This window comes from Mesitornis unicolor, unplaced genomic scaffold, assembly GCF_000695765.1.
Source record: "Mesitornis unicolor isolate BGI_N332 unplaced genomic scaffold, ASM69576v1 scaffold9976, whole genome shotgun sequence".
NCBI lineage: Eukaryota > Metazoa > Chordata > Aves > Mesitornithiformes > Mesitornithidae > Mesitornis > Mesitornis unicolor.
The window spans coordinates 43,455-69,549 of NW_010191682.1; the positions used below are offsets into that span (position 1 = coordinate 43,455).

General features: G+C 46.5%; 1 protein-coding gene across 1 annotated transcript in view; it reads left to right on the forward strand.

Moving 5' to 3' along the window:
* Positions 1-15,641: 15,641 nt before the first annotated feature.
* TIAM1 (T-cell lymphoma invasion and metastasis 1) overlaps positions 15,642-26,095 on the forward strand; it is an 81,170-nt gene continuing 70,716 nt past the window's right edge. The window contains 2 exon segments of the mRNA XM_010186820.1: positions 15,642-16,308; positions 16,311-16,600. Of these exon segments, the coding sequence (XP_010185122.1) occupies positions 15,642-16,308; positions 16,311-16,600 (957 nt within the window).

Sequence of the window (26,095 nt, forward strand, 5' to 3'; positions counted from 1 at the left end):
TCCTTTGGGCTGGGAATGATGCCACAGAAAATATCAGTAGTTTTCTCAGCTACTAAAATCATCTACCACTCTTTAAATTTAAAGAGGAAACTGGTTATTTTCTTTTAGGGCTATTCTGGGCCACATACCAACGTGAAGCACTGAAATGATGGAATGACACTTACTGCTGCTGAAAATATCAAGTGCTGTGTAGATTTACTGTGTCTTCATTTGGTGGTGTGGCTGATACTTCACCAACCTGACAGTTTTGAAGAGGTACACCTATTGTTTCTTGAGGTGTTTGCATTCCTAATGCATACTTTCGAATTCCTTTAAAAAATCCCACTTAAGCATGTTATAATATTCTGGCACGATACAATGTTTCGTTTATGTGAATATACCCTGCAGTAACTGATACAGGTAGGAAAAATATTCTTCTTATAAATATTAAGGCAGAACATTTTATTGGTGACCTTCTTTTATAAAAAAGGCATTGAACCAGAGCTGACAGTAAGCAGCTTTCCAGCAATGCTCTGCTCATGCTTCAGTCAGGCGGCAGCTGTAGCAGCCTCTCTAATAAATAGCTCTAGTGGGTGACTTTCCAGTAATGTTTCACTTCAGCCTAGGCATCATTTTTTCTTTCTTTGGTGAATGGTTTATTCACTGAAATGTGGTTGGCGCATTTGGGACAGCTGAGAAACTGGAGCTGGTTATAAGCTGCGGAGGACCACGGTCAAGCAATACTGCATTGCTGGAGCTCCCAGGTGGGATTAGGCAGGCGTGTGGCAGGATGCAAGACTCAGAGCCATCACTATAACCAAAGATTTGACTTAAACTCAGTATTTTCAACTGAAAACTGAAATTTCCAGGTATATCATTAAAATAGAGTGTCTTCCCTGCCCTCACTCCTGCATGCGTGCACGCACTCGCATGCTCCTTTCCATCCTATACCCAAAAGGATGTCAATCCTCCAAAACCAGGGAGGTCTGGATGAAAGTCCTCTTTCTGATAAGCCTAAAATCTTCATTTGTCACTTCTCCTGTGGGAGGTATCTTTGCAGGAGGCTTTTTTGAGTTACTGCATTATTGGATGCTTCTGGAACAGTTGTCCTTAGTTTGTCTTGTAATTAGTTGCTTACGTTTTGAATATGATATTGAAATATTGGAGGAGAACTTGAACTAACTACTGTGCCTGCCAAGCTATAGAGGATTAGGCCAGCAGCATCAATACATTATTATTTTTTTTCATATTGGTCAGAAACAGCTTGAGGTTCACATCTTTTGAAAGGACAAGCTCTCTCCTTTGATTTAACTGCGGTCCATGGATCCCGCCAAGGTTGGTCAGTTCATGAAATCCAAGGCAGTCATCATCTCCTGACCAAGCCAGCTGGATCCACTGGGGTTGCTCGGTGCACAAAGCTGCCTCTTTGCTACGTGCTCGTCTCCCATTTGACTACAGATTTGTTACTCTAGAGGCAAAGTTTAATCTGCCCAAGAGAAATTATTGTGCAAAACTTGTATACTCTTCAATCCTTGTTCATTGAAACGCGTCTGAGAGAGAGCTCACCTTGGCTTGCTCCTGCAGCTCCTGGGGCCAGCACCAGTCACACTGGGATGGTAGGGGCCTGCCTGCTGTGCATCTCTCTTGTCCTGGGAGATCCCAGGCACACGCTGGGGCTGGCTGCTTTTAGGCTGGTCTCTCTGCTCGAGCTGAGCATCAGGGACCGCTGCCTGACTCGGGGCCATTTGTGAAGGGGAGAGGGAGCAGGAGGAAGGCACAGTCTGCTTTAACCTTGCCTTGCTTGTTTCATCAGGATGAAATTACTATGACTACAACTATGGGAATTTATGATTTTTTTTAACCTACCCTCTTCTGCCCGTGAGCATAAATCATGTCCTTTTGGAGCCCCACATGAGACAGCCCTGTTGTTTTCGCCTCTCAGAGTGAAGCTCTGTGCTTCATTGTGTCTGCCTTGCTCTTCGTGAAGGTAGCCTGGCCTGCATTAACCTTTGCCACGGATGACGAGGATTGCGCATGTTATTCCAGAGGAGGTCAATATCTCCTGTGGCAGCGTTCACTCCTGTTTCTGCGGGGCAAATCTTGCTTGGTGCATCTTTTGATTAGAGTGGCTTTTTTGTTATTTTTATCGCATCAGGAGCTTATGGTCCTCTGGGATCAATACAAAACAAAAGGTCTCTTCTGTATTCTGACTTTTTCTAGCTTTCTGTCATCAGCACAAGTCACTGGTACATTTTTTTCTTTGCGTGTCATCATTGAAAACATTAAAAAACCTAATCCCTTGAGCCAGATAATTCTCCTTTCAGCACAACCTCTTTGCAAACTTTCTTATGGATATCATAATTCCTGTGCCAGTTTTCGTCATCTTCAGCTTAACTAGTAGTTTCCTGGAAAGGTGTCTTCTGCTCTATCCTCCCCTGGAATATGGGTCATCCTGTTGCAGAATGTGATCAGAGTAGCGTGCCACAATCCACATTGCATTTTATTCAGTTTCCCATTTCTTCCCATGTCATTCCCTGCTCCGTCTCTCAGATGTGCCCTCCAGTCTTGCATGCTGCTGGGGCTGGACAGGTGGGTATGGCATTGCTGGGATCACTTCTTCTCCAGTCACAGCCAGGATCCTGACCCACAGGTTTTAATATAAAAAGTTCTTGTCCATATCCCTGTAGTTGCTTGTACTGCTTCTCTCATGGTTTTGAGATGCAGATTCAAAACTCCTGCTGACTAGCACATTTTAAACTCTTTGAATTTTGCTCCTCAGATACCTCAGATGTGATTCACATGCCTTGCTCCCCCATGCCCTTACGGAAAACGAAGGCAAAGCATTCGGTTTATTTTGAGGCCACACTCAGAGCTGACGGGTTTCAGCTTTCCATCACGAAGGTACCTTAGCCTGACTTCTGGTAGTTTTGGCTTTTTCTCTCAAAAACATTTGCTGATTGGTCCTTTTCCCTGCTCCGTGGGGGCACTCTCAGCTCCCTGCCCCCTCTTCCCTGGGTGGTGGCTAACCCTCTTGAGCCCTGAGGGTGCCTTCCCCTGGGATTACCATCCCTCATGGCTTTTGCCCCCTCTTAATTAAAGAAGCAACACCCAACGTGCGGCCTTTGGTGGTGTGTGTTCCTCCCGCAGGGAAGAGCTATCAGCAGGCGCTGTGTCAGGAGATGTGATGTACGAGTTGTGACTAAAACCGGTAAGCCCAGATAAACTTAACTGTGGCGTGGGTACGTCTCTGTGACGGTGTTGGAGCGATCAGGTTCTGTCAGGACGTGCAAGATAAAATCTGAGTGCTTAATTTACCTTTGACAGTGGCAAGCTGGTACAGACCAGCCAAGTTTTGCATGAATGTTTTGCTTTTTTTATTGTGTGCCGAAGAAACGGCGAGGGCCTATACTATGGTAATGCCAGGCAGAGGAACCTGCTCTGTTGCGGTTGGTATCATCACACTGGGTGAAAACAGCAGCCATTTGGTCATATGCTCACTTGCCTCTCCTCCCCGGCTTTGAATAAACAGTAGTTATAATTCCCAGTGTCGGGTTTGATGAAGCACGGCTGCCTCCTCACCTGAGGCTCCTTTTTGTTTCTCCCATCCTCTCTGGCAGCCCCAGCATGAGCACTCAGTGCAGGCTGAGGCTGGCAGCCCTATTGGTAGTACTGTTTTTTGGCCTCTTGTCTCAAGCATCTCCGCCTTGCCCTGTCCCACTAACATCTCCACCTGGAGGTGCCAGAGCAACCCAGCCATGGTGTTGCTGACTCGCCAGGCAGTAAGCTCTCTTATTTTCAAGAAGCATGGTGTATTTAGCATGTGCTTTCTGCCAGGGAAGGGTGGCTTCCCTCCTTGGAGTCACCTCATGCCCTTTTAAATTGGGAATATGGCCATCTTCGGTCTTTCTGCCATGGATCAGAGCTCTATATTCTTGCTCCACAGAGAGGAAAGCAGCTATGAGAGTCTCCCCAGCTTCCCCAGGGTGGCACAGGAGGCAGCTGCTAGGCAGGAATTGAGCCCTGCTCTGCAGTGGCCCTGGCAAACAATCTCAGTGAAGACTGAGTCTTATGCAGTACTGATTTAAAAGTAGGAGCTCATAGAGAGAGATACTGGTACCAAAACTTCTGCAAGGCATGCTATAAACTTAAAAGGACATCCTCTGCTTCAGTATTTTTCCATACTATGCTTCCCTTGTGGCCTCATCATGGAAGTTGTTACTTTTACATCATTTCCAATTACACAGCATACCTTATAATGCTTTCATACCTTAGTGAGGTACCTCATTCCCTGTCAGAGAGAGCACATCGTAAGTGTGAAAGCTACTCTGATCGTGCATTTGCTCAAATTTAATTTGCTGCCTGTTTTTCTGTAGGCCTCTGGAATCCCTCCCCAGTACTTTGGTTGGGGTATCTAAAATTAGATACTTGTCTTCATATCTCAGGCACCATCTTAATGATCTGTGTGAGGTCTTTGGCATTGCTTGAACATCAGATTACTTAACCCTCTGCTTAAATGAGGATATGCACTAAACACTTCCTCTCTAATTCCCCCGCCCCCAATTATCGACCTTAATTTTCTTCTGCAGTATTTCAATCCTTGACATCCTGCCTGCAGTGGCTCCCAAGTCACTCAAGCCAAGGGTTTCAATTTTTATTGCTAGAGACCATGGTGATGGGTGGTTCTTCAGTCCATGTGTGGCCTGCTGTGCCCTGCTGGGCTTCTCCCTCCTCTCTCCCCCGGCTGCCCATTGCAGCGCCTATGAGGGTGGTGAGACACTGGCACAGGATGCCCCTTCCCTGGAAGTGTTCAAGGCCAGGTTGGACAGGGCTTTGGGCAACCTGGTCTGGTGAGAGGTGTCCCTGCCCATGGCAGGGGCTTGGACTGGATGAGCTTGAAGGTCCCTTCCAACCAAAATCATTCTGTGATTCTGTAATCCCTGGCTGTGCAGTGAGTGCTCCGATGGATCCATTCAGGGCTCTGTCTCCTGGTCTCAACATTTTCTTGTTACTTCTAAATAAAGTTTTTTTTAACGCAGTTGGCATGTCCTGTCCTCACTGTGTATCAGCAGCTCTCTGCTCATTTGGCACAAGTAGAAAGTCCTTTTCAAGTGAAGTGTAATAACAATAATATATAAACAAAAGCTACATAAATAAACCACACCTTATTTTTATTTCAGCTGCATTTTGGGCATTCTTGTTATTTTTTTAAGTAACACATAAATACACATGCAGTCCTTGTAGCTGTCTTTCTCATTCTTGTCCTCCACAGAGGCCAAGAGAGCTCCTTCCCTGCAGCTCCCTCGTGGCTTAGCACTGGCTGCAGCCCCCCGGAGCGGGCTATAAACCCCTCCACTTCCCAGGATGCAGCGCGCAAGCTGCTGTTCGTCTGCCCCACAGGCTCCAGGGAGTTGCCCTCGTGGCTTCCCATAGATTTGCTTATGTCTGATGATCTGAAATTAGAATCCTTTCCCTGCTTTGCCCTTTTCTATGAACGTGTCAAACCTTGCAGATTTCCCCTAGGGTAGAAAAGGGGATTTTCCCACCATTAAAAATAAAAGGGAAGGAAAGGAGAAGGACTTAAAACACGTTCAGATACTTGTAAAAATGATTAAGAAACAAACAAACCCTCAACTGTGTCAATTATTCACATCCCCTCATATAAATATAGAAACCCTAAAGAGAGGGGGCTTTCCCTTGGACTCCCTGCTCTTCTCTTCCATTCATTTATTACCAGGGCCCCACGGTGCTTTGTCAGTGCCATGCTTCTGGTTTTGTTTTCTTTAGCTGAAATTTGAGGTTGGTTGGCTATCGGCTATACAGAGGTTTTACCTCTCCTGACAGGCCTTCCTCCCTCCCTCTCTTTTTGCCTTTTCTTCCCTTCCTTAGAAATTGTCACAGGTGTGGTGCTACAGCTGGAAGAACAAGGCTTCCCACACCTTTCTTTTATGAGTTCTCCACAAAGAGAATGTGGGTTTATTTTTGTTTCCCCTCCTCTTCAACTGGAGCCATCACCCAGCATTGTTCTCACCGTGACAGATGTGAAGGTTGCGTGTCAGCGAGACAATTGCAAAGAGGTTTTGCAATTCCAGCTCTGCTGGCCAATTCCTGTGGATGTGCCGGTGGTCTCCCCAGCCTTGTCTGGATGGTCATCATCATCAGGTTCCAGTTTCAGCTGCAGCCATTCTCTTTGACAGGTAGCATAAGCTGTGGTTGGTTTGGAATGAATTTTTCTCACAAATGAAAGAAAACACAACAAGGAGCATATTTGGTATTTATTTTCACCGGTTTAAGAGTCAACCAGCTTCTGCAATCCACTAGAGTTGGTCTCAGAGCTCAGTGTCATACGTAGTTTCAGTGACTACATTGAGAATGGGGAAGCGTGGAACATTTCTGAATTACGTTTCTGAACCCATGTGAGTACCCGACCCTGTCATGGAATGCCCTTGCAGACAACGGTCTGGGCTTAGAGCAGCCTCTTTCCATCCATCCACGCATCCATCCACGCATCCATCCATCCATCCATCCATCCATCCATCCATCCACACATCCACACATCCACATCCACACAGGCCTCCCCTGCCAGGTGTGTTTCATTTTGTGGAGGGCAGCCCAGGGGTATGGGATGGGGAGAGCCAGAGCTGTCAGGGCACCAGGACCCTGGAGCATGCTCGAGCATTAGCCTTCTTCTCAGGATAGGTGATTTGATAGATTGATTTCAGCAGCAATTCATATTAACTAGAGGTAATAAAGGCTAACAACATGTGGCCTCCAGTTACAAATAGAGCCTGATTCTCTATTTCGGGGAAACAGGATTGAACACTGGAGTTACAATGGCATGGAACTGGGATTGTGGGTGGGGAATACAGCCCAGAGCCTCTGATTAATATTAAACAGTTTCTGTATGAAATTACTACTGCATTCTATGTATATGCATCCTGATGATTTATGGTAGAACTACTGAGGGCTACTCAAAGCTGGATGAAGATTTGCTTAATGACCAAGTGATCTCATATCTGCAGTCGCATTTAGAATCTGACAAAAACGATGCATCATAAAATCAAAAAGTAAAAATAGACTTGAAAGAGAGCTGTCGTCATTCTAGCCAGCTTTTCATGTTCACTGGACAAGGGAATATAGGTGCATGCTGGTTTAGCCTTGCTGGAAAGGAAGACTTCTGCTTTGAAAAGGAGGTTTTTAGAAAACTGTAGCTTCCATATTTTTCATCCATTAATGTTCATGTCAGGTGTAGGCAAGCAAAATGAAAACAGGTGTGGTGTTGTTTTTACTTCTAATCTCTTGGCATTGCAAACTCCTCCCAGCATGTGAAAGTCAAACCCCTCTGTGCTCTACCTAGAATCCCAGCTAGCAGATGTCATGAAAAGCGAGGTGCTCCTTTAATATGTTCTGCTTCCTAACTGTGCATTCATTTAATCCATTTGTGGTGGTTTGCTGCGAGCTTCCTCAGTTTGGATTGACTTGAGTTGCTGTGTGATGAGCCCTGTGGGAACTCTTTGGCCTGATTTTGCAAGGCGCTGTGTTTTGTGGCTATGAAATAAATACAACTGTGCTACTTCCAAACCTTCAAAGAACGAGAGGAGTTGCATTGATGTATGTAGACATTGGCAGACACGCATGCATACGTGCATCATAGATGTGTATGTGTGTGTGTATGCATGTTTGCAGCAGTCAGCTCTAAGAATGAGTATTCGGTCTTGAGAGTGGAAGTTGGAAAATCTTTATCTGACATTTCTTCTTTAGCAAGATGAGCTCTTCCATGTGTGGATGTTTACCACTGTGCATCCACCCTGAGAACAGCTACTGGTGAGTTACTGGTGGTCTGAACCGTCAGCTTCCCACTCAGTCAGCTCATGTTTGCTTCTGCCTTTCCTTCTGGTGGAGGAGCACAGGCATCCCTTTTTGCCAAGACCCCGTTGAAAGGAAGTCCTTGTCCAAGGCTGCTTGAGTGCTTGTAGGCTGCCCAGAATTCTGCTGCGGCAGAGCCTGGGCTTTGGGGATGAACAAGGAAGCGTGGAGGCGAGGACTGTTCCAGCGTGTATTAAAGACAGACAAAGAGAAGTATGAAAAAGGGATGTTCTTCTTGAAAAGTATGGCTTGGTTGCATTTAGGAAAGGCTCTCCAAGTTGTAAAAGTTAATAGGAACAAACCTTTTCAGAAACTAATCTGTGGGTGATGATAAATACTTCTCTTCTGGAGGAGTTGTGTGTGCACAGTACTTATCTGCTTGTGGCAAAGGATATTGCCAGCCCTCCTGATGTAGTGTAGTGAGGATTTGGATAACGCAGCATCCGGTTGTAAACATCCATGTTGGATCTTCCCACCTTTTTAACAAATGAGTGCAAGAAGAAGGATGATTTTTGTCCGAGGACCACAGGCGGTGTGGGGAGCAGGTGATGTTTTAGTTGGTTTCTCACAGAAGCAACCAGTTTGCTTCAGCCCGGAGCTGATTTTCCTGAGTTACACACTCCTCAAACTCTGCTTCAGGATGGCAGATTTGATAAAATGCTTGGCCATATCTGTTTTTTTCCTTCTTTTGGACAAGTTTTCTAGGGCGGCAGCAGGCGGATCTGAAAAAAGATGGTTGCTATTCCTTTCTTTTTGGAGGTGAGCAATGCACGCTGCAGGGTTGCTCCTCGTGTGGTGGATGCAGGTGGAAAGCCTTTTGCCTGTAGGACCTTGTTTGTCAGCAAGATTCCCGTCTTGCAAATTATTGGCAGCTGGCACGGTAATGAGTCCATTTCAATATAAATGAGCTTAATTTTATTAATTTCTGCCAGCTCCTGAGCAATTCATGTACTGCTTTTCAGATCTGAACCAACAGCTTCGGGGAAGAGGGGGAGGTGGGGAACAGAGAGGGGAACATGAAGGAGGAGAAAGAAAATGAGAATGTTTTTAATTTAGAAAGGAGCTGGTGACTCTCATCTCTTTTGAGAACCCAGCCAAGAGAGTGAGGATCACAATTTCCCCACCAAGCAGTTCTCATAACGTGAAGGGCATCAGCAACCTCTTCCGAAGTTTTTGTTCCTTGAGACTTTTGGAAAAGCTTCTGACTCTCGAAACTCTGTGTGCAGTGTTGAATTGGTGTTTCACTGCCAGTGTTTGGCTGGGAGAAGGGGCAGTTTGGTGACTCGGGAGCTGGCTTGGGCAGTGCACCCAGCCCTCCGGTGAGTTTGTGGTTCTTGGTATCTTGGTCCTGTCAAGGACCTTGAGTTGGCGTACTTGCAAGGGAGCATGCCAGTGGTATCAGGCCAAGAAAGGCCTGGGATTTGGTACCCACACGACTGCACGCATGTGTGTAACTCGAGGACTATTCTTATGACTTGTCTTAGGTCTAAATAGGCACAGACTGGTCTCTTGTATCCCCGCCTTAGTGAATGCAATTAACCCAACGAGCCTTTCACCGTGCACAAAAAATGCATGTAAATGTGTCTGATTCGCCCTTGAAAAATGTTAATGAAATCCCTGCTCGGATAACCGCCCTTTCGTAAATCAGACTGTCTGGGCAGAGAAATCTCCTCAGAGGCCTTCCCGTTTCAGACCTGTTCCCTGGGCAGCTGGGTTGCCCCTTGCAGCCAGAAGTTAAACCCTGGTTTACTGGAGAGTGCCTTTCTTGGCAGCTGTCTTTGGCCACAGGTGTGTTTTTGGACCGGAGCTTTTCTAGCCCTGCCTGAGGCAGACGGTCCTCAGCAGGGGCATGGTAATGTCTATGGGGATTTTTATTGTACAAAGTGGTGCGAAGAGGAACTCTCTGCGTTCAGGAGTTTGGGCTGACGGCGCTTGACTGGGTTTTTCATTTATTCTGCCATCATCAGGTTTCATCATTCGAATTTAAGCACAGCATTCACATACTGTATGGCACAGTGTTGCTTAGGTAAGTGATGGTAACACGACCTGGCAGAAGATGTCCTCCTGTACAGCCGTTCCTGCTCTAACCCTTTGTCTGATTTATTTTTTTTCTCCCCTCTTTCTCCCCAGGTTTTTGGCATGTAGTCATAGACTCTGACGCGGGAGTAATGGAGTCGCTGAGTGGCAGGTGTTGACAGCTTCTGCAGTCCCAGTAACTGTTCATTTTGGTATCATTTGCAATTCTATACCTCTAAATGCCACAGCTCTCTTGGGGAAGGTTGCGCTGGATACCAGTACTGCCTCGGAAGGTACATGTGTGTCCATATATTTTTCTGTAGGAGTTTGCTGTGTTGTACAAAGGTTCGCGGGAGGGGAAAATATGGATAAGCTGCATGCGGTTTATGGTTACACCCGTTTAGCAATACAAAGGCATTTGAATGGCTATCAAGCAGCTCCTGATGACATCCCTTCCTCCCTCTCTCCTCCTTTTATTTGAATTGCCTGCAGGGCCTTTTTGGAGTCCATCCTGTGCTTTAACATATGCAAGAGCGGCTTACAAAAAAAGAAATGGCTGGTTAAAAGGTTCTGATTTGAAAACAATTAAATATGCTGCTGGAGTTTCCAAGAAACTCAAAGGCTTAGTGTGGAATTTCAGCCTCTCTCTTGCCCTTTTGAAAAAGCACATTTTAATTACAAGAAAATGTGTATGTTCACACTTGGTTATTAGTCCTGTACATTTTTCTGTGTGGTTCTTGTGAGTTCAGTAAAAATCTTTGTTGTCGGCTAGCAGATTTTAGCAAAAGTTTATTTCTGTAGGCTCGTTGCTTGCTGTGGATTTAATCATTGTTCTGGTTCTCACAGCCTTCAAGCTCTGCTCCAGAAGAAAAATACGGATTTGTCACCAGGGCCTCCCACTAGAATCTAATTTTAAATTTGCAATCTGTTGTCTTGCGAGGTGCTTCAAATTTGGTTGGAAAGTTAATATATTTCAGATTTTCTTCTGAAATCTAAAGGCTCAACATTTTTGCAAGTTTGAGAGTTAGTAACTTAGGTTTGGTTGAAATGAGTATTTTGGTTCTATAATTGTTTTAAGAAATATTTAATATGAGGGGAAAGAGAAAAGAAAGGAAAATTACTGTTTTCAAAGAAAAGTATGTTCTTTGATAAGGGCCATCATCAGTGGTCATCGAGAATGCGATCATCTTTATGTGTAACCATTTTATATAAGACTCATCCAGCAAAACCTCAGCAGTTCAGCTAGAGTTCAGTCTGTCTGTCTAGGGTAGTTGACGGGAGGGAACACTGTTTTTCCAAAGCTTTCCTGCAGAATTTGTGTTCTCCCTGCTGATATCCTAATGTTTATGTCAGTCTTAAGTTCTGGTTTAAAAAAAACCACCAAACAACTCAAACCCCTGTACTGTCTCTGGATGTGCAAGCTGGCTAAAAGGTGACTTTCCTGCCCCCTTCCTGAAGACTTCCACAGTTTTGACTTTCCTTGCTCTGAACCAGGAAGGAGCAAATCTTTGGGGAGAGAGGGCTTTCTCAAGGAATGGAGGAACAGGTTGCCACCCCTCGTTTGCCTGATTTGGGCTGCAGATATGAATCTGGATCTGCTGTGTCTTCCGCAAGCAACTGAGTCACTGAGCTGGTGCCTCGTCCGGGAGACGTGCCTGTCTCCCTGCCTCGGTTTTCAAATCTCCCCCCTTTGTAGCAGAGGAGCCTTTCATCAAAACCAGTCTTTTCCCACAATAAGTTTGGGGTTTGATGAATCAACATTTTCTGCTGAAAAATTTCCAACTGGTTCTGCTTGCGATGCATGGTCTGTGCGCGCTAATCTCTGCTCGCTTCGGAGAATAATTCAGAACAGATTTCTGACACGTCGCAATCCTTGGCTGAGTGCGACAGACCTGTCTAAAGCATCAAGACATGTCACACTTGATTTATGCTGTATCCTGGTGGTACCTTGATAGGTCTTTAATGGTCACCTTTGGATTCAGCAGGGGAGCTAACAAGGGGAGCCTTTGTCTTCGCAGTATTTGCGTGCAACTCCCATTAACATTACTCATTTTCTTAATTTGATACAGATTTTTTTCATTGAGTGTGCTAAATTCAGTTAAGCTGTAGACAGGCAGCATCTGGCAGACGTAGCTGGAGCAGTTAAAGACATTTCTGCCCCAGGGTGTCTGCCGCTGCCCCTGGGAGGGGGACGTTGGGGCTCTCCCCCCCTGCCCAGCACCCGCTCTTGCAAGCTGAGGCTGCCGACATCTGCTTCAGTGCAAATTCACATGTTTCAGGGCTGCCTTTCCACATCTGTCTGAGCTGACCTAACAGCTCACTGCTGCCAAAAGATGGGGGAGGCGCCACTTGCTGTCCCCTCTGCCCTGCAGCTATGCTGCCCCATCCCTGCCCTGCTGTGTCTCCAGATGGGCACCCTTATGCTGCCTCTGGATGGTTGAATTCACCAGTCCAGCAAAAATAAAGTAATAAATAAAGTCTGGGTTTGTTTTCCCTCCTGTATTTGTTTTATGCTGTTTCAATGGTTTCAGCTGCACGAGCACCTGAATTTGCTGAGGGTAGCTGGTGGAAGTGCTCAGCCAGAAATGCAGAGGGGAGGCAAAAATGGGGGTTAGAAGGTAGAAAGGGGGTCCTTTCCAGGGGGAGCCATTTCTCTCTGGCACCCTACAAGCAGCCACCTTCAGCTTGACCCTGTGGGGTTGACTGTCCTCACTCAAGGTGGGCCCAGACTGTTGTGCCCTGCATCTCCTGGCATCTGTCAAGGGACGGTGACAGGCTGTGGAGGTGGCACTGCCTTGCACTGCTGCAGCTGTTGCAGCTGCATTGGGCCTGCTTGTGGCCCCAGTGCTCCCACCGTGCAGAATGTGCAAGCCTGCAATGTCGTGCCGGGGAAATCCGTGGCTCTAGGGTCAGGCCTCTCCAGTCGTCCATCCTGGGTGCAGGAGTGAGGTACCGGCTAATCTCCCGGAACGATAGATAGCCGTCTGCGGGACTTGCAAACGCGTCCTCACCTAAAGTGCCAATCCATGGAATTCAAAAGGGACAGCTCTTTACTTTGAAGTCTGACACTTCTTGCCAGTATCTAGCAGATACTTCTCATTGTGTGAAATCGCTCAGTAAACATTCCTGCCGCCGTCTGTGGAGAGAAGACTTTCCTCCTTCCATGAGAGTGTTTTCTAGCAGCCTTATCTCCTCACAGGGCACAGCCTGAGCTGCTGCTCCTTTCTGTGCCGAGTCATTTGTGGTGCTGTTACTTTTTGGCTGGGTGAAGTTTTGACAGAGACTACGTCAAGGTGTGGTGTGCGGGGGGGATGCTCCTGCCCTTTGGCAGCTCGGTTTCTGAAGGTAAAGAGCCACTCTTCAATCATTTGGGGTTTCAAGAGGACTTTTAAAACTGCTCTTTCTCCTTAGATAAGTACTAAGTGATAGCTGCGTGGCTGGAGACTGGGGATATAATGGTTGCATGCTCTGATGGGCTTTGCAGCCGGTGGAAATCCTGTCGAATGAAAGCGTGGTTGGCAAGAATCTCAGAATTGAAGCAGCTAAAAGCATTACCCCGAGAGGGTTTCTTTTGCAAGATGGGGAGTGTTGAGGTCTGGTTTTAGACATCAGTGTGGAAGACAAAATGCAGTTTTTGTGCTTTAAGATGGTTTAGAAGCAAAAGCTAGCTGACATTTGTTTTTCAGCCTGGTCCATATCAAAGGGCTGTAGCTTTAAGGAATAATAAACCCTGTCTAGAGATTTATAATGCTGTCATTTTTTTTTAGATTAAAACCTGCCCTCTGTTCAGCGCATTTATTTTTCTAAACAATGCACGATAACCAAGTCTCCTGACTGTCAATGGGAGTTAAGCCATTAATTTCAGTAGGTGCAGGGTATTTCCTGATAGAATTTACTTGACATGTGATTATATTTATGTTAGAAATGTCCAGATATTTATGGAGGTACCTGTTGCTCCAGCACTGAACAGATTTTTAGCCTCAGACACAACCTACCTAGCTGGGTTGAGAGCAGAGAAGCAGAGTCCGCTGACTGTGGTCAGAAGTATCACTGCAGCAGTTTACTTGCCCTGTATGTGCCCAGGGCAACCTACAGCAAAAGTGGCGTGCCTATGTTTAGCACAACTGGTTCCTTGCTTTCTGTGTAATTTATGTAGGGCTGATTCAGTTCTGTGCAGCAGCGATAGTGTATGTTTAGATAGCGAGGGAAAATACACGATCACATTCATTCTGTCAGCATCTGGCTCAATACCCATCAGCGCACCCTGTTAAAGGGGAGGAAATTGCCTCAAGAAATGAAAACCCCCAGATTATTTTACTGTCAAGGCAGCTATTTTTTTCATCCAAGACTAATAGAAATACCTCAAAAGAAGGAAGTTTTGTCTTGGAATTTCTGTTTAAGATTTGTGGACTATTTATCTAGATATAATTGTCTTGTGTGCAATTCAGGATCTCCTATTTAATTTTGAATGGCCGTGTACTTAACATTTACTTTTCCTGTTCTTCTTCTTGCTCTTTGGCTAAAAGGAGCCAATACTACTGATAAAATATTTCTGACATTTGTTGAGTGAGATCACAGACCTAAAAGTGCTTTCCAAGGTTGAATCCAGATCATCACTCCCATCTTCTGGATGGGAAACCTGTTTCACAGTGGGACACGTGCAACTGAATAATGCAGGAGGCTTGGTATGGAGATGGGGACAGAAACCCAGTCCCTGCATTCCAGCTCAGTTTTCTCTTTGCTAGATCAAAGCGCTTGGATCTAGCTATCTGCTTCAGAGTGAGTGGGAAGAAAAGGTTATTTTTGTAGAGTCTGAGTCACTCATGCTAATTTATTTTTCATAATATGGCTTTCTTGTGTGGGGCTTTCTGTACCTACTTAATGTTGCACTGTTGTTTTGTTCCAGAAATCAAACCTATCATTAGCTTGCTGCCGAACAGTTGAATTTGTGCTTTGCTATTTGGTGCTTCAACTCATAGCTCCTAGCAAAAAAAAAAAAAAAAAAAAAAAGTGAAATCTCAGATAAAGGTGTTTATCAGTCTACTTTTTGGCATCTCATTACATGCAGATAAACAATAGTTGTTGGGTTTTTTTGAGTTTGTGGTCTTGGCTGGAACTGCAAAGGAGAAGCTAATGCTAAGAGTCATAGAATCACGAATAGTTTTTGTTGGAAGGGACCTTTAAAGGTTGTCTAATCCAACCCTCCTGCAATGAATGGGGATATCTTCAACTACATCAGATTTTACCAATCAAGTGTGCAGAGCTGAGACTGCCAGTGCACTTTGGTGGTAAACTGGCTCCAGTTCAGACCAAGCTTCATAATTCCCCCTCCCTGGAAGTGTTCAAAGCCAGGCTGGATGGGGCTTTGGGCAACCTGGTCTGGTGGGAGGTGTCCCTGCCCATGGCAGGGAGTTGGATCTTTAAGGTCTCTTCCAACCCAAATAATTCTGTGAGTCTATGATTCAGCGGTTCCCTCTTCTACACTCTTCATGTTCACCAGCATAGCTATAGTCTGGTTTTTTCCTACATACCGATTTAACTGAGTTGTGTTTATAAGTTTGCTGGTACGGTCACTGGCTTCTTTAATTAATTCTGTGGGATTAGTTGCTGCTATTAAAGCACGTCCTGTGAGACCTGGTGGCAGCTGTGGTGTAGGTTTTGGCACAGGTTCGCTTAAAAAAAAAAGCTGTTTTGGGTGTTCTGATGTGTCCGTGTGTCTTGCCTGCATGTTTGGTTGCCGCCTTTAACGGTCCCTGCTCTCTGCCCTTGCAGACTGTGACGCCATGGGAAATGCGGAGAGCCAGAGCGTGGAGCACGCCTTCTACGGGGACAAGCACGCCAGCCTGGGCCGCAAGCACACTTCCCGCTCACTGCGCCTCTCCAATAAAGCCTCTCGCCGGACACGGCACGCTTCGTCCGGAAAGATCATCCATCGTAACTCGGAAGTGAGCACCCGCTCCAGTAGCACCCCCAGCATCCCCCAGTCCCTGGCGGAGAACGGCCTGGAGCCCTTTGCCCAGGAGGGCAACCTAGAGGACTTCGGAAGTCCCATCTGGGTGGACCGCGTGGACATGGGCCTGCGGCCCATTTCCTACCACACCGACTCCTCCGTCACCCCCAGCGTGGACAGCAGCACCGTCCTCACCGCCGCCTCTGTCCAGAGCATGCCCGACTCGGAGGAGAGCAGGCTCTACGGGGACGAGCCGCCCTTCCTGGGAGAGGGCGACGGGAGGTCACATCGGTACGCGGCCAATGGGACAAACTTCATGGAGACGGCCAGCTTCAAGAAGAAGCGCTCCAAATCGGCCGACATCTGGCGCGAGGACAGCCTGGAGTTTTCGCTTTCTGACCTCAGCCAGGAGCATTTAACGAGCAATGAGGAAATCCTGGGTTTGGCTGAGGAGAAGGATGCCGAAGCCACCCGGGGGATGGAGGCCGGCGGCAGCCCCCGCCCTGCCAGCGTGCCAACTCTATGAGTGACTTGTATTCCCCCAAAACCCCGAGCGCTACCGTCAACGGTGGCCCGCGAAACGCCTTTGGAGGGTACTGCCGGAATTTAGTGTCCGACATCCCAGATATCGGGAGCCATAAGTTGGTATCGGTTACCGCTGAGGATGCGCCTTCCTACACTAATTACAATACGCTGCCCTGTAGGAAATCCCACTGCCTTTCCGAAGGGGCCACCAACCCACAGATTAGCCATAGTAACAGCATGCAAGGCAGGAGGGCGAAAACTACTCAGGTAAGGCAGTTTTATTCTATGTAAATTAGAAGTGTGTGGCATTTGCTAAGCTGTGTCTGTAGATAAAGATGCTCCAGTTTCTTCCAGGCTCTGTTTTCCTTCAAAACCCCCTTTCCAAGAAGAAGGCAATATCCAGGAGAAAGTAGAACTAACTGGTCTCCAGAGCTGGCTTGATCCCATCACTGTTTTCTCTCTTATCTGCAACTCTGGGTCTTTTCTACTCTTCACTGCCTCTGGATAAGAGAAATCTGCATTTGCCAGCTAAAGATTTTCCTGCATGTTCTGTAGTGCTGACTGTGCCTTTTTCCCAGGGTAGCTGCCAAAACTGATCACTCCACTCTGGGAGCTCGCACGCGTTGGTTTTGTCTCCCCTGCCTGCCCCATCGCCCTCCCCTGCCTGCACACGTGCAAGCACTCCTTGGCTCTCGTGGCTGGAAGCAAAGAAGAAACCTGCGAGTGTTTCCCCTCCCCTCCATCGTAAACACTTGCGGGGCTGAAATTTCACTTTTCTAATTAGCTGAGGTTCATGTCTGTGCATAGCATCGCCCAGAAACAGTGGTGTCCGCTCGCAGTCCTGACAGCAAACTGCAGTGCTCACCCAGTGTAAGCTGAAAAATGGTGGGGGACGTAGAGGTATGGAGAAGATGCTGCTTCTTGTAGCCAGGGAGGACGTCATACCCTTCATCCTTCATCCTTTTAACAGGCAGCACAGAGCCAAGATGAGCTTTTTTATCTGGTTCCCCTCCCGCTCTCCAAACACCAGTGCTGTGACCTTTGCTTTGAGGGCTGCTGTTGGGTCTTTATTCTGTTTTGCACTGCTTTTCTTGGCCGTGCTCTGCCTGATCGAGTTACACAGCACCGCCTTGCGCTGCAAACAGCAATTCTGCTTACAGTTGAGTAGCAGACTGCTCTTAGGGGGAAAAAAGAGCTACAAATCCTGCTTGCCTGTACAAGCCGCGTGTGCCATATACACATTGCGAGCACACTGCACTCATTCTGGGTCCATTCAGCAGGCTTGCTGGACCTTCTCAGAGCAGTGCTCCAGCTGCCTAATGGAAAACGCTGGCTGTGGCATTTTCTGCACACGCTATTTTCTAGTTGTGGGCACTGGCTCAGAAACGTGGCCGGGGGACACAGACTGAGCAGTCTGATGGCGCAGGTCAGAGCTGTGCATGCTTCAGCGGCTCCCCTGATTTTATTGCAAGGTTTCTCCTACATACGCCGTGCAGTGCGCGCACAAACACACACCGCGCTGCGTGACCCAGAAAAAGGAAAAAGCAGCCCCATCGCAGCAAGGTCGGAGGGGCTGAGCTGTTGGCAGGACACCAGCGTTCAAGGTGCCAGGCTGGGCAGTGTGGGGCAGGCAGGTTGCAGCGTGCCACAGAGGAGGCGCGGGGCTGCGGAGGTGTGGGGGGCTGCGGGAAGGTGAGGGGAGCGTGTCCCCCCTCTGTCAGCTGGCACTGACTTGTGAGATCTGACGGGAAGGGGTCGCTGAGTGACTTGGCGGCTGTGCTTGATCTGTGGAGATAGGCTGCTTCTAAATATAAAAATGGCATGCTAAAACAGATGCTGCAGTGTCCCACAACAGCGGCTTTGTACTTCAAACTCAGCTATTTATTTTTGGAGGTATTTTTACTGTGCAAATGCAGAAAACCCTTTGGTGCTCCATCAAGGCAGTGCAGGATAAAAAGCAAGAGAACAACAAGAAGAAGCCAAAAAAGGGACATTATTTGGCAGCCTTGAACATAACAGCTTTCATGAAGATTGTAAGGTACAACCACTGCTTCCAGCCCTCTTTCATGTGTAGTTAAGAAAAAGAGAACAGTGTCGCTGGTGAACACCAGAGCATTTGTTTTTCTTCTTGGTGCCTATCTTGGCATTCAGAAGATTCCTCTGAGGCATTTAGTGAAAGTCATGAATTTACGTAGCATTTTGCGAGACTTCAGCTAGACCCAGGGAAATCGCTCTGTAGGGCTGGTTTTACTAGATGTACCTCCTGAGCTTGGAGACAGTGGCTATAAGGAGTCTCAGCAGCGATTACTACCAGGTATAAATTCAACAAAATTAAAGCTTTGGAAAGGTCAAAATTCCTTCCAAGTCTTTGATCCTAGCGGCATATACAGTAAGTATAAGATACTTGTTAGCAGTGAAGTCATCTTAGTCCAGGCCTACCTTTAGCAAGCTTAATGAAATGACTACCATTATGTGTTTGATAAATAGAGCAAAAAGGAAATCCGAATTTGCACACAAAGTAAAAGGACTAGTTCCTTGGTCAGCCTGTTTAGGTGGCTTTGGATGTCTCTGTACCAGATCCCCAGTCCGACAGTACGTCACCACTTGGCTCATCTTTGCTCGACACCTCTGTGTGAAGTACAGTGCGATGGTTACCCCAGCAGTAACCATCTGAGACAGTGGATGGAGGCCGGGGCGTAGAGCCGATGGCCTCGCTGCTTTGCTCTTAATGTGCTCCTTGGCACGGTGTTGGTCTGTGCCAGCCAGTACTTGGGCACAATTTGGAGGATTTTGTTTCCCTCTGCCCTTCCCAGTCTCTCAACACTTTCTCATTGGGCTTTACACACTTGATGATCACCTTGAGCGCTGCCCCAGAGCCTGCCCTATGTGTCCTCGTGCCGTAAAAGATTTCGTGCTATAAAAACAATTAAGTGAACTGATGCAAAACTTTCATGTTCTTTTCAGCCTTTTGAACTGCCTCCCCGAATCCTGATCCCACAAAGTAATAATTATGTCTTAGGGATACGGGGGTACCACACAAAGGTGACCCAGGGCCAAGTGTAATGTGGTTCTGGACACAGATTTTCCTCTTGGCTTCCAGGCCAGGGCCCCTGTGTTATTTAACAGTGCAGAGGTAGCTCCCTTGCTCAAAGTCACATCACCTAACTGAGCCTCATAGCCAGGAGCGGGATTTCTGCACAGATGACTGTTGCCCGTCCTCATCAGAATTTGGGTTTGTATTTGTCAATGGGGGTTTTTTCAGTTTTTTGGAAAGTCGTAGCTGGGATATTTGCATGAATTTTCTGTCTCGTCTGCCCTGGTGCTAGAAGTGCTGGGAGATCCTGATGGTCACTTGCAGGTGTCTTTTGAATAGTCTAGTTCCTAAAGAGGTCCCTGAAAGCAGAAGACACCAAGTGCAGGGTCTGAGCTTTAAGCAATGGGCCTGTGCCCTCGTGTTGATTCCTGAATCCAGCCACACATGTTCAATGTACATCATTGTACTACATTTGTTGGGCTACATTTGTTAGAAGCTGTCAGTAGCTGTAATTTTTGTGATGTGCTGATCACTGCTACTGGAAAAACACGTCCTTGAATGTATCACAGAATCACAGCCATACATGTTTTCTTATAGTGCCTTATCTGTGAGTTCTTTACAAGTACATGGTTTACCTTAAAGAAAAAAAAAGGAAAACCTCTCCCTTCCAGATTTAAACCTCAAATTGAACTGTGGGAGTCGCTTTCCGCTAATTGAGAAGGAGAGCTTTTTAATACTGGAGACACAATTATATTCAGTATGCACAAGTGATTAATATTCACAGGGTGGCTGTGGGGCACCCACGCAGCAGTTCTGTTTTTTGTAACATTTTAACATTAAGTGTTCAGATCTCCTGAAGTGAGACTTCCCAGAGAGCTCTGCTGGGGTCCTGTTTGGCTTTTGGAGCTCATGTGGTGTAGGTGGAAAGAGCTTAATTGGCTGACATTTTCACCTCTTTTTGCCTGAAGTGACACAAGCTCCGGTTGGATACAGCTTGTTCTGGCTGTGGGTTGTGAGATCCCCAGGATCCTGCAGCCTGCTTGTTGGGATCCAGATTTTGTGGACTGGTCCCGTTGAGTTCTGCTTGCAGCTAAACATCTGCCTGCAGGAGACTCCCTTCTCCTCCTCTTGGTGGATGTTCAGAGACAAAAGTAACCACATGCTCCCCTGCTCTTAAGAGCCCAAACTGAAGTCTCAGGAGGGGAATCAAGGAAAGGAAACCTTGAGATACAGTTTTGTGCCACTTTCAAGCCTGTCTTGCCACCTCCTTATTCCATGTTCCCCTTTTGTGGATAGTTTTACTTCTCTTTTCTCTAGACCATCAAATGGGGGCATCCGGCCTTGCATAGGGCATGAACCTCTTTTGACATTTGAAGCTCCACTAGAAGTCATGGCAAGACATCCTGCATGTACAGAAGATGTTGTGGTCATGTGGCAAAATCTGCCTGCCAGGTCATGGTGCCAGGAGCATGTCTGTTCAGAGAATCATAGAATGGTTTGGGTTGGAAGGGACCTTAAAGTTCATCTGTTCCAACCCCCCTGCCATGGGCAGAGACACCTCCCACCAGACCAGGCTGCTCAAAGCCCTGTCCAGCCTGGCCTTGGACACTTCCAGGGAGGGCGCACTGATGTCTGTGCCAGATTGGCATGAGCCAGCCCTACCCGATGCTGGCCCTGCAGGCCCTGCTTCTCCCCCTCTGGTTTGCATGATGGTCAAGATGGTGATGGCAGTGCCCACCAAAGCCGGAGACCTCCATGAGCTTCCAGTGCTGGTATTTGCTTTACAGAGAAGGTGTTAGAAGTAGTCCTTAGGAGGTGTGAAGCTATGGGTCGACTGTCTCTTCTGGGGGAGTGATGGTGTTTTACAAGCAGTATTTAGAGCATGGTGTGTGACTCCTGTGTGAATTAAAATCCAAGGAGACACGATGGCCAGAGCATTTCCGCGTGGTCAGCCACTCTTGTATGAGAAGGGTGACTCATTCCTCTCTGAGCTTTAGAGCCCAGTCTGTGATTTCTTCCAGAAAGCTCAGTTCCAATGCGACCATTACAATGGTGCGGTCCAGGTTTTTTACATAACTTCTGAGAAGGAGCAGCGAGAAGATGTCCCTCAGCTCTGCAGGGAAAGCAAAGTTCTTTTACAGCATCTTCAGTCCAGTGTTTGTTGTGCAGCTGAGCAGAGGGAGAGTGAACAAACTTCCTGCCCGACTGACTTGGAAACCGCGCCTCCTTCAGCGCCAGCTCCACGCTGTGTCCTTGGCGCGTTAAATCCCCTTTTGTCCAATTTTCAAGTTTATTACTATTTTTAGGCCTCTGTAGGTAGCCTGAAGGAATTTGGGATCTCAAGCCTTAAAAGAAATACTATATAAAAAAAGATTTGCAGCATATGCAGGGGATGAAACCAAGGTTTAAGTGGGAATTAGATCAGGACGTGCACAAAAACCAGTCTAAAAATAGAATATCTTTCCGGTCGATATTACTTCTTTACCATCTTGGGGAATTTTATAACAGGTTATAGTGTTTCATTATGTTCTGTAGGATGATGGCTAAACTTCAGAGAGCTTTTGCTTGTTTTTAAGTTGTGTAAAACTTTTTAACAAATTCTTTTGTGGCATAGAGGATATAACCTCAGAATGTAAAAGGACCACGCTGGATCAATCACATGGAAGTACCATCCAGCCCAGTACCTTGTTTCCCAAATACCAAGTGCTCAGGAAAAGAAAGAAATCAGGAGAGTACGGGGTCAACTTTCCTTTAAGTCTTTCTTCCCAATCCCAGAAAATTAGCGATTTGAGTCATCCTGAGTGAGAAATGCTTCCAAGAGTGTTGGGTTGACCTGTCCCCCATGAATTGTCTTCTCTGAAATAATTTTCCTTTCTGGCTTCCACTGCATCCTGTTCACTCTCTGCTTAACACTTGTGACCTTACAGCATGCTCTTGCAGCCCTCCTCGGTCACTGCTTTTCCAGGCAGAGTATCTTCAACAGCCCCTGTTAAAGTCTGTAGTCTGGAAAACATCGCTGTTTTCAACCTAAATATGATTTTTAATCAGATTGACCCAGACCTTTAATCTTAGTCATTTGCCTCCAGATGGAATCGAGGAAAGAAGTAAAGACTATGTTGTGTATCATTGTATTATAACTAATGACACATCGTTTATAAGTGCCTAACAGTGAGATGTTACTGGTTTTCTGCTGTAGTGGGCATCTCACTGATTTGAGCCCCTGTTTGACTTGGGTGACTCAAGGGGCTGAACCCCACTGGAGAGCAGTGCGTCAGACCAGTCAGCCGGTCACTTTGCAGAGCCTCCCAGCAGACAACCCTGTTAAAACCAAACATCTCTGATTTTAGCCACAGGGAACCAAGTTAAAGGAAGGGGTGGAAATGGGCCTGGGGAGAGAAGAGGTAACCACTTGTTTTGGTGACAGCCCAGGCTTACACCAGTGTGAACTGCTTGTGAACCCACATCTTGGGCCCTGCTTACTGCTGGCTGCCAGTGCTGGGGCAGGCAGCAGCCAGTGTGGCAGTGCTCAGTGGGTCTGAATGACCAGACCAGTTTGGTGGCCAGACCAAAGGAGCTCTTTATAGCCTGGCTAACTGGAAGCGGATTCAGCGTGAGCCTGGAGGAAGGCTTAATTGAGGTATTCAGACCCAAACTCAGAGACTTTCCCTGCTCTGTCACCAGGCTGCCCTTCCCAGCTGGATGAGATTATATCAGGTATTGCCTATTCAGGATATTTTAAAGCAAATAGCAGTCACTTCCTTCAGAGAACATAACTCTGCCCCAGTATTGTCAGGGAAAGGAGCATATGAAAATGAGTGTTTTGGTCTTCGCTGGCAAATATTTTGATACTCTTTCGAAGATCTTAATTTGTTTTTCTTCCTTCGCTCTTGGTCTGAAGCCAGTGGAAAGCAAATCAGCAGTCCCGATATCTGATCTAGCTCCATTCAGGCATGTTTTTTTTAAACAGTAGGACTTTTTAATTTATACATCTGAAAGTGCTTGTAGCACTGGCAATAATTGTGTTCTCTGTAAAGCTATATGCAGGGCATGTTTTTCGTTTCAAGTACTTTCCACTTAAAAATCACAGACAGGTTGCCCCAGCTGCTTGTTTGCTGGGCTGTGTTTACTTAGATGGATGCAATTTGCAGCAGTGATCCTTTCCAGTGAAGTGCTCCATTGAAACGTTTCTTTTCAGAGCGCTTCAGCATGTGATCCTGTGACTAGTCATCATCCCAGACGGCGGGCATTTCCCTGCCCCCTTAAGTTAGGTGATTGCTCAGGTGAACTCCTCCCAGATGATATGTTTCGGTTTCAAGCTGCTGTTTTAGCAGCCTTCCCCCTTTTCCACTTCTGCCCCCTCTGTTACATTTCTCAAGAAGAATTGCTCCTTCTTGGCACCAAGTGAACGAAAAGTAACCTAACCCCGTATTTAACTTTGAGGATTTTGGCTAGGCGTGTTGCCATTTGTTTAACCCGAGCACGGTTAGGCTGCTTACGTTAGTTTATGGTTAGCTCAGTCTCTCTAGAAACTTCCTTCGTCAGGGTGGTCCATTGGGATGAAAGCAAGTTTTGGGGGGTCCTCAGCATATCATTTGGGAACGGAGAGATTAAACACTGCGCCACTCAGGAATGGAGACTTCCTCCCACTGCTGGGAGTGGAAAGTGAGCATCTACCCCAGCTCTGCGCAGGTGGCGGAAGCTGCATTCAGGGACCACACTGCAAGACACTTTACTGGATTATAGATTGATTCTTGCTCATGTTATTATATCCTTTACCACTCCTGAAAAGGTGGTGCTAAAGTCAGGGATAAGTGGGTGTGCTCAGGTCCCATGGTGGTGCTTCATGCCGTTTCCTGCTAAGGGCCCTATTGTTCTTTGTGCATTCTCTCACAGGTTTGGATTTATCTCATATTGTTAAAAAGCAAAATCAAAGCATCCTCCCCCTTCCCTTTACCCAATACTTTAGGTTTTAGAGGTGCAAAACTAGCTTTCTGAATATCAACAGATCACTGACTGATGCCACAACTGTCCTGAGTCAGTGAAGGGCTCTGCACAGTACCCTGGAGAGAAGGGTGAAGTTGTCCCATGTGTTTCTCTGCAGCTGTGTGGGGGATGGTTTCATTTTCAACATTTTCTGCCAGACTGAGATGATCTTTCTGGAAGAGCCCAAATATTAGCTGGAAAACGTGTGGGGAGTCAGTGAACCAAAAATGTTCCCAACCCCTGTGTTAGAGGCACCAAGCTGATGTGATAGCTTAACATGGAGCAAAGGAGCCATGTGTAATACTGAGGTAACAGCCAAATATATCAGTCAGAGTTGCCTGCAGATGAAATGAGGTTGATGGATGCTTGATACATTGGTTGCAACCTGCCTGTCCTACAGGAGCAAAGTGGATGCACATCTCCTTCCCACATCTGAGCATCTCCTGGATGCCTGGCACCCAGTGTTGTCTGTCTTTCCAAGGTGCCAAATTACACGGTACAGTATTCACCAAGACAAGTTCACAAAAGAATTCTGGAACCAAAACACATTGAAATCCACGCCTTAAGACTTTCCCAGTGATTATTGCCCAAAAACCTGTGACTGCGATTCATCCTTTTGTAACAAAAGTGAAGGTTACTGCAAGGAGAAGTATCCAGAGGTCTTTTCGTTGAGAGTAAATTTAATCTCATTGAACCATGGCCAAAGTATAAGGTAGGGGTTTTTTTTTGTTTGGTTGGGGGTTTTTGTTTGTTTGTTTTGTTTTGTTTTTAAATTTTGACTCTTTCAGACATCTGAAGAACTGTTGCACCAGTGTGGTGAGTGCACAGAGGTAGAAACCAAAGCTGCTTGTACGTATCTGTATCCATATCCTATCTCTTTGAATTCCCCAAGGTGACAAACCCATCATCTCAGTCTGATATCCACATACAAGTTGCAGCTGGCTTTTAACTACCTCACTGGACTTGGAAGCCCTTCTAGGAGGTATAAACAAGACCCAACCAATCCAACAGAAAACTGCAGTTGCCCCGTGTTGGTTTGTGGCTGTCAGTTTAGTTCTCCAAAGCCTGCTGTAAATCCAGTGCACCCTGGCTAGTTCCCATATGGTACTGTCCTCTTGAATGCAGGCCTGCAGATATCTTCAAAAGCTTCTTTCACATCACCTCCCAGTATCTGGTCTAGGGACATTGCTCGTTGCTGCTGTGGCAGATCTCCTTCATGTCATTATTATAATCCCTCTGATTTTACAGTGAGTTTTAGTATGTTTGTAATAGCCTTCAGAACTGTATTCCTCCCAGACAGAATGAGCTATGGAGCTGCTTTTGTGTTTCTCCATTGCAGGTTTCAAACCGTTTTTCCCACTCAGGTTTCTATTACAATTTATGGTCCATCTTTACTTCTTGGAATGGTTTGTCTTTTCAAGACAGATAAGTCTTCAAATGCATTTGTTACCAAGTGTTAAAGTTACTTGGGAGAAAGGATTTCATTTTGATTTGGAACAAGTTGTAACATTACAGAACACCTTGACCATCAAATGATGGTAGAGTCAGTCCTGAAAAGAAACAAAAAACTCTTTATCAGGCCAATCTTTTTCTACAAAGAGACACCAGGCACATAAAAGCATGCAAACCAGCAGGCTGCTTACCCATCTATTTTAAGTGATGCTTGCCCAACTAGCAACCAGACAGGTTATGTGCAATTTCAGAATGTTGCTGAATGTGAACACCTTATTGCTGTGTTGCTTCAG